Raw genomic sequence first — 16210 nt, forward strand, 5'->3', positions numbered from 1 at the left:
CTCAAAGAGGCCTACACTCATTCCAATCCATCTGAATTCACGTCGCTACCTCCGATTTCAGATACAGCACCGCCACTATCAGTACAAGGTGCTACCCTTTGGCCTCGCATCATCGCCCAGGGTGTTCACCAAGTGCCTTATTGTGGTGGCGGCCTTTCTCAGGTCTCACAACCTCCAGGTGTTCCCCTACTTGGACGATTGGTTGGTAAAAGCACCTACGTCTCCACTTGTGCTACAAGTCACTCAGTACACCATCTCCTTCCTCCATCTCCTGGGGTTCGAGATCAACTACCCCAAGTCGCATCTACTTCCCACACAGCGACTTCAGTTCATTGGAGCCGTTCTCGACACCACTCTGATGAGGGCGTTTCTCCCCTCCGACCGCCAACGAACTCTGCTCCACCTCTGCCGTCAGGTGCTCCTCCGTCACTCCATTCCAGCTCGGCAGATGATGGTCCTCCTGGGCCACATGGCATCGAGGGTCCATGTGCTTCCTCTGGTGCGACTCCACCTCAGGACACCTCAGTGGACTCTAGCCAACCAATGGTCACAGACCACGGATCCTCTTTCTCATCCCATCTCTGTGACATCGTCTCTTCAGCAATCTCTTCAATGGTGGTTGAACTCTAATCTTTCCAGGGGTCTACTCTTTCATCTACCCCCTCACTCCATGATCATAACCACAGATGCCTCCCCCTATGCATGGGGAGCCCACCTGGGAGACCTTCGCACTCAGGGACTCTGGACCCCTCAGGAACGTCAACATCACATCAATTTCCTGGAACTCAGGGCCATGTTCTATGCCCTCAAGGCCTTCCAGCACCTTCTCTACCCTCAGGTTCTTCTCCTGTGCACAGACAACCAAGTCGCCATGTACTACATAAACAAGCAAGGCGGCACCGGATCTCCCCTCCTCTGTCAGGAGGCCATCCGCATCTGGACCTTGGCCACGGCCCGCAGTCTCTTCCTCAAGGCTGTCTATATCCAGGGCGAACAGAACTCCCTGGCTGACAATCTCAGCCGCATCCTTCAACCTCACGAGTGGACTCTGGATCCTCCCACACTCCGCTCCATCTTTGCTCGGTGGGGCACTCCTCAGGTGGACCTCTTTGCAGCTCCTCACAACCATCAGCTGCCCCTTTTCTGTTCCAGACTCTTCTCTCCTCATCGTCTGGCCCCGGATGCATTCCTGCTCAACTGGACGGATCGGTTCATCTATGCCTTTCCTCCTCTACCTCTGATGTTGTGGACGTTATTCAAACTCCGCAGGGACAAAGCCACCATGATTCTCATCGCCCCTCGATGGCCTCGCCAACACTGGATCTCCCTCCTGCTCCAGCTCAGCTCCAGGGAGCCCATTCCTCTTCCTGTGTTTCCTACTCTACTTACTCAACAGCATCAGTCTCTACTACATCCCAATCTGTCCTCGCTCCACCTGACAGCTTGGTTTCTCTCGGGCTGACCTCTCCAGAGAATCTATCTCAGCCTGTCCGTCGCATTCTGGATGCCTCCAGGAAACCGGCCACCCTCCAATGTTACCATCAGAAGTGGACCCGGTTCTCCTCTTGGTGTCTGCTTCATCATCACGATCCCACCTCATTGGCGGTGGAAACCGTACTGGACTATTTGCTCTCTCTCTCCGATGCTGGCCTCAAGTCGACCTCCATCAGAGTCCACCTCAGTGCCATCACTGCGTTCCATGAGCCTATCCTCGGAAAACCTCTTACGGCTCATCCCCTGGTTTCCCGGATCATGAGAGGCCTCTTCAATGTCAAACCACCTCTGAAGCCTCCTCCAGTCGTCTGGGACCTGAATGTGGTTTTATCAGCACTCATGAAACCTCCGTTTGAGCCTCTTGCCACAACTTCACTCAAATTTCCTACATGGAAGGTGCTTTTCCTCATTGCCATCACCTCTGCCAGGAGGGTTAGTGAGCTGCATGCACTGGTCGCCGACCCACCTTTCACTGTTTTTCACCATGACAAGGTGGTTCTGCGTACCCATCCTAAATTCCTTCCCAAGGTGGTCTCGGAATTTCACCTCAACCAGTCCATTGTGTTGCCTGTCTTTTTCCCTAAGCCCCATTCTCATCCTGGGGAACAGGCATTGCACACGCTGGACTGTAAGCGTGCCCTTGCTTACTACCTTGACCGTACCAGGGCTCACCGTTCATCTCCTCAGCTCCTTTTGTCCTTCGACCCTAACCGTCTAGGTCGTCCTGTCTCCAAACGGGCGCTTTCCAACTGGCTTCCTGCCTGCATTGCGTTCTGTTATGCTCGGGCCGGTCTCTCACTGGAAGGTGCTGTCACGGCCCACAGGGTCAGAACTATGGCTGCTTCTGTGGCTTTCCTCCGTTCCACGCCCATCGAGGAAATCTGCAAGGCGGCCACTTGGTCCTCAGTTCACACATTCACTACTCACTACTGTCTGGATACCTTCTCCAGACGGGATGGGCACTTCGGCCAATCTGTGTTACACAATTTATTTTCCTAATGGCCAACCATCCCTCCTCCCTCTCTGTTAGCTTAGAGGTCACCCATGCGTTAAGAATATGCTGCCTGCTTGTCCTGGGATAAAGCACAGTTACTTACCGTAACAGGTGTTATCCAGGGACAGCAGGCAGATATTCTTACGACCCACCCACCTCCCCGGGTTGGCTTCTTAGCTGGCTTATCTTAACTGGGGACCACGCACTCCTCCGTCGGGCGGGAAGGCACTCGCGCATGCGCAGTGCGGCCAACTAGAACTTTCTAGTGAAAAATGTCCGTACCGGGGCTCCGTCGGTGACGTCACCCATGCGTTAAGAATATCTGCCTGCTGTCCCTGGATAACACCTGTTACGGTAAGTAACTGTGCTTTTTATGCTGCTTATCCTAGGAATAAGCTAACTGATTTCACCATATTCTCCTGCAACAAATTCCAGAGTTTAATTACACGTTGTGTGAAGAAATATTTTCTCCAGTTTAAATGAAATCTACTACTTAGTAGCTTCATTGCATGCCCCCTAGTCCTAGTATTTTTGGAAAAAGTAAAGAAGCAATTCACGTCTACCCTTTCCAGTCCACTCATTATTTTATAGACCTCTATTATATCACCCCTGAGTCATCTCTTTTCCAAGCTGAAGAGCCCTAGCCTTTCCTCATAGGGAAGTCGTCATATCATCATTTTTGTCTCCCTTCTCTGTACCTTTTCTAATTCCACTATATCTTTTTTGAGATTAGGCAACCAGAATTGCACACATTATTCAAGGTGTGGCCGTACCATAGAGTGATAAAAGGGCATTATAACATTTTCATCTTTAGATCTTTAGAGATGGGAGAGGTTCCATGGGAGCTGGAGAAGAGCGGATGTGGTCCCTCTTCACAAAAGTGGTTGCAGAGATGAAGCAGGAAATTACAGACCAGTAAGCCTCACTTCGGTTATTGGAAAAATAATGGAAACGTTTCTGAAGGAAAGGATAGTGAAATTCTTAGAATCTAATGGATTACAAGACCCAAAGCAACATGGATTTACTAAAGGTAAATCATGTCAAACTAATCTGATTGAATTCTTTGATGGGTGACCAGAGAATTGGATCAAGGATAGATGTAATTTACTAGAGTTCAGCAAAGCCTTTGACGGTTCCTCATAGGAGGCTCTTAAACGCCATAGGCTGAAGTTAGAGCCCAAAGTCGTGAACTGGATTAGAGGCTGATTGATGGACAGGCGCCAAAGGGTGATAGTTAATGGAATTCGCTCAGAGGAGGGAAAGGTGACTAGTGGAGTGCCTCAGGGATCGGTGCTGGGACCGATTCTGTTTAATATGTTTGTGAGCGACATTGCTGAAGGGTTAGAAGGTAAGGTTAGCCTTTTTGCAGATGATCCCAAGACTTGTAACAGAGTGGACACCCCAGAGGGAGTGGAAAACATGAAAATAGATCTTCAAAAGTTAGAAGAATGGTCTAACATCTGGCAACTAAAATTCATTGCGAAGAAGTGCAGAGTGATGCATTTGGGGGGTAGTAATCCGAGAGAACCGTATGTGCTGGGAGGTGATAGGCTGCTAAGCACTGACAGAGAGAGGGACCTTGGGGTGATTGTGTCTGAGGATCTAAAGGCATCTAAACAGTGTGATAAGGCAGTGGCTATAGCCAGAAGGATGCTAGGCTGTATAGAAAGAGGAATAACCAGCAGAAGAAGGGAGATGTTGATGCCCCTTTATAGGTCATTGGTGAGGCCACACTTTGAGTATTGTGTTCAGTTTTGGAGGCTGTATCTGGTGAAGGATATAAAAAGACTTGAAGCAGTCCAGAGGAAGGTAACGAAAATGGTAAGGGGTTTGAACCAAAAGAAGTATGAGAAGAGACAGGAAGACCTAAATATGTATACTCTGGAGGAGAGGAAGGACAGGGGAGATATGATACAGATGTTTAAATACTTGAAAGGTATTAATATAGAACCAAATCTTTTCCAGAGAAGATGGCAAAATGAGAGAGCATAATTTGAGGTTGCAAGGAGGAAATTCTTTTTCATGGAAAGGGTGGTAGATGCCTGGAATGCCCTCCCAAGGGAAGTGGTGGAGAGAAAAACGGTAATACAATTCAAAAAAGCGTAGGATAAACAAAGAGGATCTCTAATTAGAAAATGAAGAATGTAAATTAATGAGCTAAGGCCGGTACTGGACAGATTTGCATGGTCTGTTTCCCATATGTGATAATTTAAGAACATAAGAAGTTGTCTCCATCTTGGTCCAGAGGTCCATCTTGCCCAGCGGTCCGCACCTGCAGCGGCCCATCAGGCCTAGTTGCCTGAACAGTGCCCCTGTCTAATTTTTCTACTGCCTCTAATCCTCTCCCTATAACTTACCTCTACTCCTATCCCTATAACTTACCTCTACTCCTATCTGTACCCCTCAATCCCTTTGTCCTCCAGGTACCTATCCAAACCTTCTTTGAAGCCCTGTAGCGTGCTCCTGCTTATCACATCCTCTGGTAGCGTGTTCCATGTATCCACCACCCTCTGGGTGAAAAGAACTTCCTGGTGTTTGTTCTAAACCTTCACCCTTTCAATTTCTCTGAGTGTCCCCTTGTACTTGTGGTTCCCCATAATTTAAAAAATCTGTCCCTGTCTACTCTTTCTATGCCCTTCATGATCTTGAAGGTTTCTATCATGTCCCCTCTAAGTCTCCGCTTTTCCAGGGAGAAAAGCCCCAGCTTTTTCAGTCTGTCAGTATATGAGAGTTCCTCCATACCCTTTATTAGCTTAGTTACTCTTCTCTGGACTCTCTCAAGTACCGCCATGTCCTTCTTGATGTACGGCGACCAGTACTGGACACAGTACTCCAGGTGCGGGCGCACCATTGCACGGTACAGTGGCAGGATGACTTCCTTCGTCCTGGACGTGATACCCTTCTTAATGATGCCCAACATTTTGTTTGCCTTCCTTGAGGCTGTGGCGCACTGCGCCGACGCCTTCAATGATGTGTCTACCATCACTCCCAGGTCTCTTTCAAGGTTACTCACCCATTTGGTATAGGATTAGGCTGGGGAGGGCATCGATGGGAACTGCACTAACTTGGAACATGAGGATGTTCCTGGCCAGACTTTATGGTAGATATCCTGCAAACAGGATGGTTGGATAGGCTGGAGTGAGCTTGGACGGCAACTTCAGCATTTGGAACCTAGGACAATACCAGGTGGACTTTATAGTCTATGATCCAGAAATATCAAAGAAGAGACATGTTAATTTAATCATGTATTTTTTAATGAGAATAACTAATGGACAGATTGGATGGACCATTCAGGTCTTTATCTGCCGTCATTTACTGTGTTACTATGTTTTCCATTCCTTTCCTGATAATTCCTAATATTCTCTATGCTTTCTTAGCCACTGCCACACATTGAGCTGAGGGTTTCAAGATATCCTCAACGATGACACCTAAGATCCTTTTCTTGGGCAATGACTCCTTACTTGGAACCTTGCATCTTGTAGCTATCGTTCAGGTTCCTCTTTCCCAGGTGCATCACTTTGCACTTGCTCACATTAAACATCTTGATGCCCAGTCTTTTGCAATTTTTCACAATCCTCTTGTGATTTAAGAACTTTAAACATCATTGTGTCATAAGCAAATTTAATTATCTCATTAGTTATTCCCATCTCTAGATCATTGATAAATATGTTAAAAAGCAGTGGTCCTAGCACATATCCCTGGGAAACCCCACTATTTACCTTTCTCCATTGAGAATATTGACTATTTAAATATTCTCTCTGTTTTCTGTCTTTCAACCAGTTCTTAATCCATAATAGGACATTATCCCATGGCTTTCTAATGTCCTAAGAAGTCTTTCATGAGGTACTTGGTCAAATCAGAAAAATCTGTATCTTATGACCCAAAAATTGCTTATGTCTGTGACAAAAATAAAGTTTCAAAATATGTTCTCGATCTTGTGGAAAAACAAAAGTTACTGGCAGAGTCTCTCATTTTCCAGTCTCTGTATCAGATTTCTCCAAGAAAGCTGTTGGGTCTAAATTATCTTGTGAAATATCTTCCAAACCTCCTTTTCCAGTCTCAGTCTGAGGCTTTACTTCCTTGGAAATGGACTTCTTTTTAGATGGAAAATAGTAGGCCTTGGAAATTGGAGGAAATACATCTTAAGGAATACCCAAAATAGCTCCTTAAATATTGACTTGGAAAAAATAGGATGTTTAAGAAATGAGAGGAAATGTAGATTTAAGAAATGCATGGAATTTTCCAAATGCCTATTTATTACAAATTTATCAAACTTGTTTGTTGAGTCTGTACCACTAAAGACTGCAATCTTCTGTATTTGATTTTTGCATATTAGTCAATTAAGAATCATTCGTAACCACTGGAGAACTAAATGTCATCACCGCCTTGGTTAAAGAAGTAACTGCAATAGATAAACATGATAAGGCATCCCACACTGATTCTAACAAGACCTTCTGTGGGCAAGTCAGAGGAGTTAATGCCCTCAATGACTCCCAATTGTGCATTTAGCAATACTGCTGAAGATAATTCAGAAAAAACAGTACCTGAGTTTCAAGACTGTTGATCCAATGAAACAAGCCCTCTCTCTCCCTATGAAGCTGACCCAGAATCCATCACATTCTTATTGCTCACCTGCGCAGACTGTCACTCAACTTCCAATGCGAATATCTGCAACTTATAGTTGGGAGGGGGTGTCCAGCATTGACGGGGAGGCGCTTGAAACTGGACAAGGCTCAGCATCATATCGGCGTCTCCCATAGCTGCTGCTTCAAACAACTGAGCAGGAGCATCTAGCATCAATAATCTGGAGAATGCTTCCACGATAGACACGTGGTAGTAGAAAATACTTTATTTGAGACTCGGAGGAAAAGTCTCTCTGCTTTCCTTTTTGTTTCTTGCCCATTTCCATGATGCAAGAAAATGAAGCAGCTGCCTCCCATGCTTCTCCTTAGGTGTATCAGGTTTTCAATCACGAATAGATAAGGTCCCTTCAAGTCTCTCACCTGGATGTTTCCAGATTTCTAAGAGAGGTGCAACGGCTTTGTGTGCCAGTAAGACGGCCTTTTCCATCATGGAATCTTAACATGGTTCTCATAACCTTCTGTCAAGATCTCTGTTGGACCTTACGGGGGCGTCGCTTATGGTCCTTACAGTAAAGATGGTATTTGTAGGGGCTATAGCCACAATAAGAAAGGTCTCGGAACTGCAGGTCTTGTCCTGTAGGGAGCCGTTCCTCATGTTTTCTAAGGTTGAGGTATTGCTGCGTACAGTATCTACCTTCTTTCTCTAAGTAGTGTTGGCCTTCCACATTAATCGAGAAGTCCGTCTGCCTGCATTCAGTCCTGCAAGTTCCATGAAGATAAGATCTTGAAGTTGCTGGATGTTAGGAGAATTCTTCTCCAGTATCTTGAGGTGACAAATGAGTTTCAATTTTCTGATCATTTTTTTCATCTTGATGAAGACGGCTAGGGAGGTCAGCTTCCATTTCAAGATGGATTAGCTAGAATGTATCAGGTGTGGAAAACAATCCCCAATTTCTTTGACTGTATACTTCACTTGGGGTGTGATTGCCTTGTGGGCGAAGTGCCAGGCTGTTCCGCCCAATAAGATTTGTAGGGTGGTAACATGGACCCTCCTTCATACCTTTTACAAAGTTTTACATGGTTGATGTAGTGGCTCTCCTGGACACAACCTTTGGGTCCTCAGTGTTAGCAGCAGGCTCATCTATCCCACCCTAGACTCTGGGGACTACTTAGACATGTCCCACTAGTATAGACTGATGTGCTTATTGCACTAGAAAGAAAAATTAGGTTCTTACTTCAATAATCTTCTTCATTCTCGTAGAAGCACATCAATCTTGAAGTCCGCCCTGTCAGTGTTCGCTGTTGCTTGCTTGGTATTTCAGAAGTGTGCTGAGTGATAATAAACTCAGGCAGGTATGGCTTAACAGATGTTTGCCATTTCCCTATTAGGCAGGTTTGCTAGTGAAGAGATATATCTGCCTTGTCCAGAGGCTGATCTGAGTTCTTATGAAATCCATTACTGAAGGTGCAGGTTGCACTTAGGTAGGTGGCTTGATTATTCCACCTTGTAATTTATGGGTTTTATTCAAGTTTACATTACATTACATTAGGGACTTCTATTCCGCCTATACCTTGCAGTTCAAGGCGGATTACAAAAGAGCTAACTGGACATTTCCAGTGAAGTTACAACAGTTTTGGGGTTTTTTGGGGGTTTTTTTGGTTACAAGGGAAGAGAGGTACCTGGATTAATTCTGGAAGAACTTGCAAATTGGATATTAAATTGACTGTACGTTACTGTGTGATATAACAAATAAATTACAGTTAGAGTACAAATAAGATTACGTAACATTTCAGGGATCTGAATACTTGGTTGGTGTTTTGGAGAGGAAGAGATTATTTAAGTGGAGGTTTTGGGGGAGAATTTATCTAGGAGGAGGAGTAAGGGTTGGGTTAAGATATCTGGATAAATTTTTTGAAAAGTAGGTTTTGATTTCTTTTCGAAAAGTTTTGAAGTTACCCGTTGCCGTCAACAGGTTGGAGATGGAGTGGTTAAGTTTTGCTGTTTGCGTCGCCAGAAGGTTATCAAACATCTTTTTGCGCTGAGTGCCCTTGAGTGGAGGAAAGGCAAAAGGGTTCGGAGTTCTTCTTTGTCTTGAGGTGAGGATCTGGTTTAGGCGGTTGTTTAGATAGGGGGGGGCGGAGCCGTTTAATGCTTTGAATAATAGACAGTAGAATTTGAATTGAATTCGTGCTTGCATATAGGTTCTTACAGAACAGAATTTATTATATCAGGGAGATTCCCCATACCCCTTCCTTCTGTGAATTTTTTGTTAACAGTGGTATTAGATTGCTTTAGTACAAACTGAGGGGCTACAGCACAGCCCACTGAGGAGGGAGGCAGAGCCTAAGAAAATGATTGATGCCTTCTACAAAGAAACTCGCAGTTTGAGGGTAACTACCCACTACTTCCAGACTGATGTGCCTCTTTACAAGAAAGATTATTATTGTGGTAAGAGCCTAATCTTTCTTTGTGGACAACAAGGAGCATATAATTGCTACACAAATTAAGTATTATGTTGTAGCTCACATTTATAATTTTGGAGCAGGTTGCCTAGCATTGTATTGAGTACTATGGCTTATTTAGGGCCCCTTTTACAAAGCTGCAGTAGTGCTTCTCCTGCAACAAATGCACCAAAGCCCATAGGAACTGAATGGGCTTCAGTGTATTTGCCATGGGAGATGTGCTACCGCGCCTTTGTAAAAGGGACCCTTAATTGGCCACATGTATGCTCACAATACACACACAGGTCTCCTGCACATTAATTATTAATTTAATTTTATATTTGTGCTGCTGTTCTTTGCTCACAATATATTAAACATTTTTTTAACCTAAAGTGCTCATAAGAATTTTAAACAAAGTTGAAGATGGTGGTGATCCTCGAGGAATCCCACATTTTACTCTAGATATTTGACAAAGGCCCTGGAATTTAACTTTATATTATCCAAGAGTCAAAAAACTTTTAAATCAATGGAAAACATTGCCCACAATATTATTCTCGTTCATCAGTGATATTAAAAGATTGTGATTCACTAAGTCAAAAGCACTGGACTCTCTTCAAAGGTTGAGAACACCTTCCACCAGAGGTTTGACAACTTCTTGGACAGAATCACAAATGGCACAGGAAATTTGCAAAGCAGCAACGTGATCGTCGCTACTTGTGTTTGCAAAGTGCTATGGAATCGATGTAAGTTTGCAAGTGGAAATGTAGTTCTTAGGGTAAAAATATCAGTCTAATTCTTCTTAAGGATTGCTTTTCTACATCCCAAGATTCTAAACTAATCTGGTAAGGACACTGAGGAAGAAGAAATTGATTTGTCTTGTTAATTTTCTTTCCTTTGGTCCTACCATGCTATGCAGAGATCTTCCCAATAGCTATTTCAGTTTTTTAAGAGCTAATGTTTGTAGGTCTCCTGCTACTGTTACTTTTTTCAATCTGTATGTTTCTTTTCATATTTTCAAAGTTTAATATTTGGAATGCATTCTTTTTTAATTCTATAATATAGTTGAAAGGACAACATCTAATCTCTGCTGTTTTTCAAAATATTGAAGATCTAAGGCTACAAGGTGTCCTTATAGGGTAAAGTCTTTGTCTCCATCTGCTGGTTGATGGGCAACATCTGAATTGGTCTGGTAGGACTAAAGGGGAAAAAATTAACTTAAGACCAATTTCCCCTTATTTGGCAAACTTAAATTCATGGGTCCACCTGTCTAGGATTGATTTTTGAACTTTAATGTGCAAGTGCTCTTTCTCTTCTAGGTGAAGCTGCGGTGTCGGAAGGGGATTCCTTCTTCTTTGCGTGCAAAGGCATGGCAGTTACTATCTAACAGCAAGGAGCTCCTTGAGAAGAATCCGGGCAAGTTTGAGGTAATAAATTTAAAATATTTTGAAGTTTATGGTGATAGTATTACTCTATGGATGGAGATAGAGGCAGGAAAATATGGTTGTCTCCCTTGCAAAAAAAAAAGCATGTTTCTCATGCAGGAGCTGGAGCGCTGTCCTGGGGAACCTAAATGGCTGGATGTGATAGAAAAAGACCTTCATCGACAGTTCCCTTTTCATGAGATGTTTGCAGCCAGAGGAGGACATGGGTAAGAACATGCAAGGTTACAGTTTAGTTTAGCTTGTGCTGTTTAGCACCCTTGATTTATTTTCTTCAGGCACTAGTGTTTACACATGATATAACAATTTTTTTTCTGTATTTTTTTCTTCCTTTTGCCTCGTTTTACAGTTTCCTCCTTCAGTTACTGTTTTATATATCTTATGGACATTTGTTTCTTCTTTTTTGCAGACAGCAGGACCTGTACCGAATTCTGAAAGCATATACTATATACCGTCCAGATGAGGGTTACTGCCAGGCCCAGGCTCCAGTAGCTGCTGTTCTGCTAATGCACATGCCTGCTGAGGTAAGAATTCCTTGTATATTTTAGCAGGTGTGTCTAAGTGCTCTGCTGTTAGCACTCCACCAATGTGTCTCCCTACTCTGATTTTTCTCTTGTCTGACTATCTCTATAGCAAGCTTTCTGGTGCCTGGTGCAGATCTGTGAAAAATACCTCCCTGGGTACTATAGTGCTGGACTGGTGAGTACTATCACTTGAATAAGAAATCTACAGTATAGGACCTTGTGTTGATATAACCAATTATTGGCTATAAGAACATTAAAAAATGCCATACTTAGACCAATGGTCCATTAAGCCCAGCATCCTATCCTATCCCAGTGGTAATTTTTAAATCATTGGAAGAAGGCCCCAACAAATAGTAATGAGATTTTAATATAGGAAGATTTCGATTGTGTTTAAATACTTTTGGTGTCGCACTTCTGAGGATCGGCTAAGATAATGTTTTGGTATTTGTTAGTTGTTGTTTGTTGCTTGCTATTCATTTATCTTGTACAGTAGAATCCCAATTAACCAGTACTCAAGCAACCGGCAAAAAAACACCAGCAAAACAAAATTTGCTCCCAAAGCAGCAGCGGCAGCAGTCCTGAGCTGTGAGCCCCCTCCCTCCCTCCAGCCCCGAAGCACCAGCAGAAGCAGCAGTTCTGAGCCAGAAATTCCCCCTCCATCCCTCCCTCCCTCCCTTAACTGAAGCAGCAGGGGCAGCCGGTCAGTGCTGAAAACAGGCTGCTTGCAGCCAGCCCCAGCAGGACCTTTCCTCTGATGCGTCACTTCTGACAAGGTAGAGAAAAGGCCCTGACGGGACTGGCCTTGAACAGTCTGTTTTCAGCGCTACCTCTGCTGACCATCTGCCACTGCTGCTTCGGTAAGTGAGAAGGGTCCAGGAGGCCAGACCCATGCGGAGGGAGGGAGGACAGGTTTTGGGAGGGGACCAGAGGGGGGAGGGTCCTGCAAGGGAGGGGAGATGGATGGATGCTGGACACATAAGTCGGGAGAGAGAAAATGACCCAGAAAGAAGGGAAGAGCAGATGCTGGATCTACAGGTGGGAGGATGATAGAGTGAGATGGGAAGGTGTATGTCCTTACCTTGATAATATCTTTTCCACTAAATAGGTAAGTCATTCTAGACAAGCGGGTTCTCTCCCAATGGCCGCGAGCTATCTGCAGAAGGAATACACTCCGGATTTTTTTCTGACTCACCACTACTTCATAGGGAGCTCTGCTGCCACCTGCAATTAGTACCCAAGCATAAAGAGCTTCATCAACAGTAGGTGACACTCATGGGAATTTTCCCAAGAATTAATAGTTCTGCTAAAATAAAGTAACAAATAAACACAAACACTGAAACAGCCAACAAAGCATCAAAGGAGCCCAGATAGTACCCCTTTATGAACTCAAACATATTATACAGATATCTTCAAGGTCCATAGGGCTGACTGGCTTCCATGAATCAACCTGGAGATGCATAAACAGAATGAGACAGCAGGCAGGCACAGTAAGGACAGGGCAGTGGTCTAGAATGACTCACCTATCTACTGAGTACTAAATATCTAAAGTTCACTCTCTTCTGGAGACTGGGAGGTAGCAGAAACTTAAAGCAAAAACCAGCAGACAAAACAGGTGGAGGAAAAAGACCTCAGTTAAAGCCTATCTACTTGACATAATCTCTCTTTCCAGTGCAAAAGGTGAGTCATTCTAGACAAGCGGGACATAACAAAGCAATCCCAGAAATCTAGGGCGGACTGACTTCGCCAGACCTCTCAACTGAGGACCCAGAGACAGAGTCCTGTCATGCTACCACATCCAATCCATAAAACTTGGCCAAGGTATGTAGATTGGCCCAGATAGCTGCTCTGAAGGGGAGATTGCCCAGCTCCAGCTCAAGAAAAAGCCACAATCCTATCCGAATGTGCCTTTACAGAAACAGGAGACTGTTTCCCAGAAATAATGTAGGCTGACGAAATGGCCTTATGGATCCATCTGGAGATTGTGGCCATGGACATAGGAGCGCCTTGCTTGGAGGAATAAGTCAAATATAAATAAGGGGTAGTGCTTGAAACAATTCACAAAAATGAGCGATAAAGAGACATGTGTTGAAATGCAGAAATCACTCAATTGTTGTGCTTATAAGTAAGTTGTGCAGATGATATAGATGAGTCTACACAAATTATTATGCTCAGAATTATGGAGGGGGGTGCTGGAGATGACCCCAGAACCAGCCGCCTCACTGCCCAATCATCGCATGTGGAGAGTAGACAACATATTATATCATGTGAAAAATCTTTTGTTGTGAACGTCTAATAACTTGATAAAAGACTCAGCAAACTTATCTGTTAGCTTGCAGGTCCCGACGCGCACGTTTCGCCCCTGCCTCAGGGGACCAACAATGATACGTGGAAAAACAATCATGCGGTGGGCTCAAAGATTCAAAAACAGCACTTGTCTCGCGCAATGAAGCGGAAGACAAATGTCACAGCTTGTTTCTTAAGTGTGGAGGAATAAGTCAGCACAAACAAATGGTCTGAGAGTCTAAACTTGTTTGTGAAGGAGTGAAATAGTGAAGGAGAACCCAGCGGATGTTCAGCTTATTCAAAACGCTGTCCTGTTTTCAGACCCCGCAGGTGGAAAAACATGCAAACACACCTCCTGATTAATAGGAAAAGCCAAAACTGCCTTTGACTGAAAAGAAGAAACAGTGCATAGGGCTCTCTACAAGAGAAAGTTTGAAGTTCCAAGACACGTCTCGAAGAAGTGATTGCAACCAGAAAGACCGCCTTAAGTGTCAAGTTCAAGAGAAATGCGCCTTTCAGAGGCTCGAACGGAGCCTTATTGAGGCCGGATAGGACCACGTTAAGGTCCCACGAAGAGAAAAGCAACTTGATCGGTGATCTAATACGAAGAGCACCCTTCAGAAATCTGGCAATGTCTGGATGAGACACAAGAGTAGGTGTACAGTCCCAATCTCCAAAAAAAGAGAGTCCAGCTACCTGGACCTGAAGTGAAGCCACAGTCAAGCCTTTGTCCAGACCCTCTTGGAGGAAAGCAAGTACCATTTATACCGAATAAATTGCAGCTATACTCACTCGAAGAACGTAGAGAGAGAGGAGACATGATAGAGACGTTTAAATATATCACCGGCCGAATTGAGGTGGAGGATGATATCTTCTTTTTTAAAGGTCCCTCGGCCACAAGAGGACATCCGCTGAAAATCAGGGGTGGGAAATTTCATGGTGACACCAGGAAGTTCTTCTTCACCGAAAGAGTGGTCGATCGTTGGAATGAACTTCCGCTTCAGGTGATTCAGGCCAGCAGCGTACCTGATTTTAAAAGGAAATGGGATACACATGTGGGATCTCTAGGGAGGTAATAAAATGTAGAGGGGATACACACGTGGTATCTCTAGGGGGGTAAATTCAGGGGGTGGGGTTGTTAAAGTGGGCAGACTAGATGGGCTATAGCCCTTTTCTGCCGTCATCTTCTATGTTTCTATGTTTCTAAGCCGAATACAGTTCCACACTGCCATGGTTGCACCAATGTTGGAAGTCTTCCATGCCTTAGCATAAGCAGAGACCGAAGTCAACATCTAAGACCTGAGAAGAGTCACAATGACCACATCAGAATAGCCTTTTTGTTCTAGCGCTGCACGCTCAATAGCCATGCAGTAAGAGCAAAGTGATTTGGATCCTCTAGGCAGACTGGACCCTGTGACAGGAGGTCCAGATGGACCTGAAACTGGAAGCCACGCCTTTTGTGAAGACGTATCAGATATGCATACCACAGCTTATGAGACCAGAATGACACTGCCCTGATAGGCCATGATCCACCAAATAACTCGGCCTATCATAGGCCAGGGAGGAAAAACATACAACAGGCCACTGAGGCCACTGCCGGACTATAGGGTTTAGACCAGGGGTGCTCACACTTTTTTGACTCGCGAGCTACTTTTAAAATGACCAAGTCAAAATGATCTACCAACAATACAATTTTAAAAAAACACAACGCACACTGTACGCATAGAATTGTTAATTATCATTCCTATTCCGGGGGTTTTTGAAAGAGGTCAAAGCAGATGACTCTATGCACTGTCACCTCAGTAACAACCATATAAAAATAGACAAATACCCACCTCCTCCCTTTTTACTAAACCACAATAGCAGTTTTTAGCGCAGGGAGCTGCGCTGAATGCTCAGCGCTGCTCTCGACGCTCATAGGCTCCCTGCGCTAAAAACCACTATTGCGGTTTAGTAAAAGGGGACCATACTGTAAAATATAGACAGCAGATATAAATTCAGACACATTTTGATCACTAAATTTAAAATAAAATCATTTTTCCTACATTGTCTGGTGATTTCATGAGTCTCTGGTTGCACTTTCTTCTTCTGACTGTGCATCCAATCTTTCTTTCAGCCTGTATGCTGCCTCTCCTCCACACCTCATTCCCTCCCCCAACTTTTTCTTCCTCTCTCCCTGACCTTTCTTTCTCTCTTCATGCCCCCTTTCTTTTTTTCTGTTTCTCTTCTTTCCTTCTGTGTCCCTGCCTGCCCCCTTTCTTTCTTTCTCCCTGCCCTTCCCCAAGCCACTGCCGCTGCCATCGGGGAACAGGACCCAAACACCACCAATGGATAACAGGCCCCAAAGCCGACGCCGCCCCATGCTCTCTCTGCTTCGGGCCGATCAATCTTCCTCTCCCCGACGTCAATTCTGCCGTCGGAAAGGAAGTTCTGCCCAGCCAAGCAGCGATT

General features: G+C 44.6%; 1 protein-coding gene across 1 annotated transcript in view; it reads left to right on the top strand.

Moving 5' to 3' along the window:
• LOC117360999 (TBC1 domain family member 10B-like) overlaps positions 1 to 16210 on the top strand; it is a 161878-nt gene that overhangs the window by 94796 nt on the left and 50872 nt on the right. The window contains exons 3-6 of the mRNA XM_033945743.1: positions 10830 to 10937; positions 11055 to 11161; positions 11362 to 11476; positions 11586 to 11651. Of these exons, the coding sequence (XP_033801634.1) occupies positions 10830 to 10937; positions 11055 to 11161; positions 11362 to 11476; positions 11586 to 11651 (396 nt within the window). The remainder of the gene's footprint in view (positions 1 to 10829; positions 10938 to 11054; positions 11162 to 11361; positions 11477 to 11585; positions 11652 to 16210) is intronic.

Source organism: Geotrypetes seraphini, chromosome 5 (assembly GCF_902459505.1).
Source record: "Geotrypetes seraphini chromosome 5, aGeoSer1.1, whole genome shotgun sequence".
In the NCBI taxonomy this organism is placed as follows: Eukaryota; Metazoa; Chordata; class Amphibia; order Gymnophiona; family Dermophiidae; genus Geotrypetes; species Geotrypetes seraphini.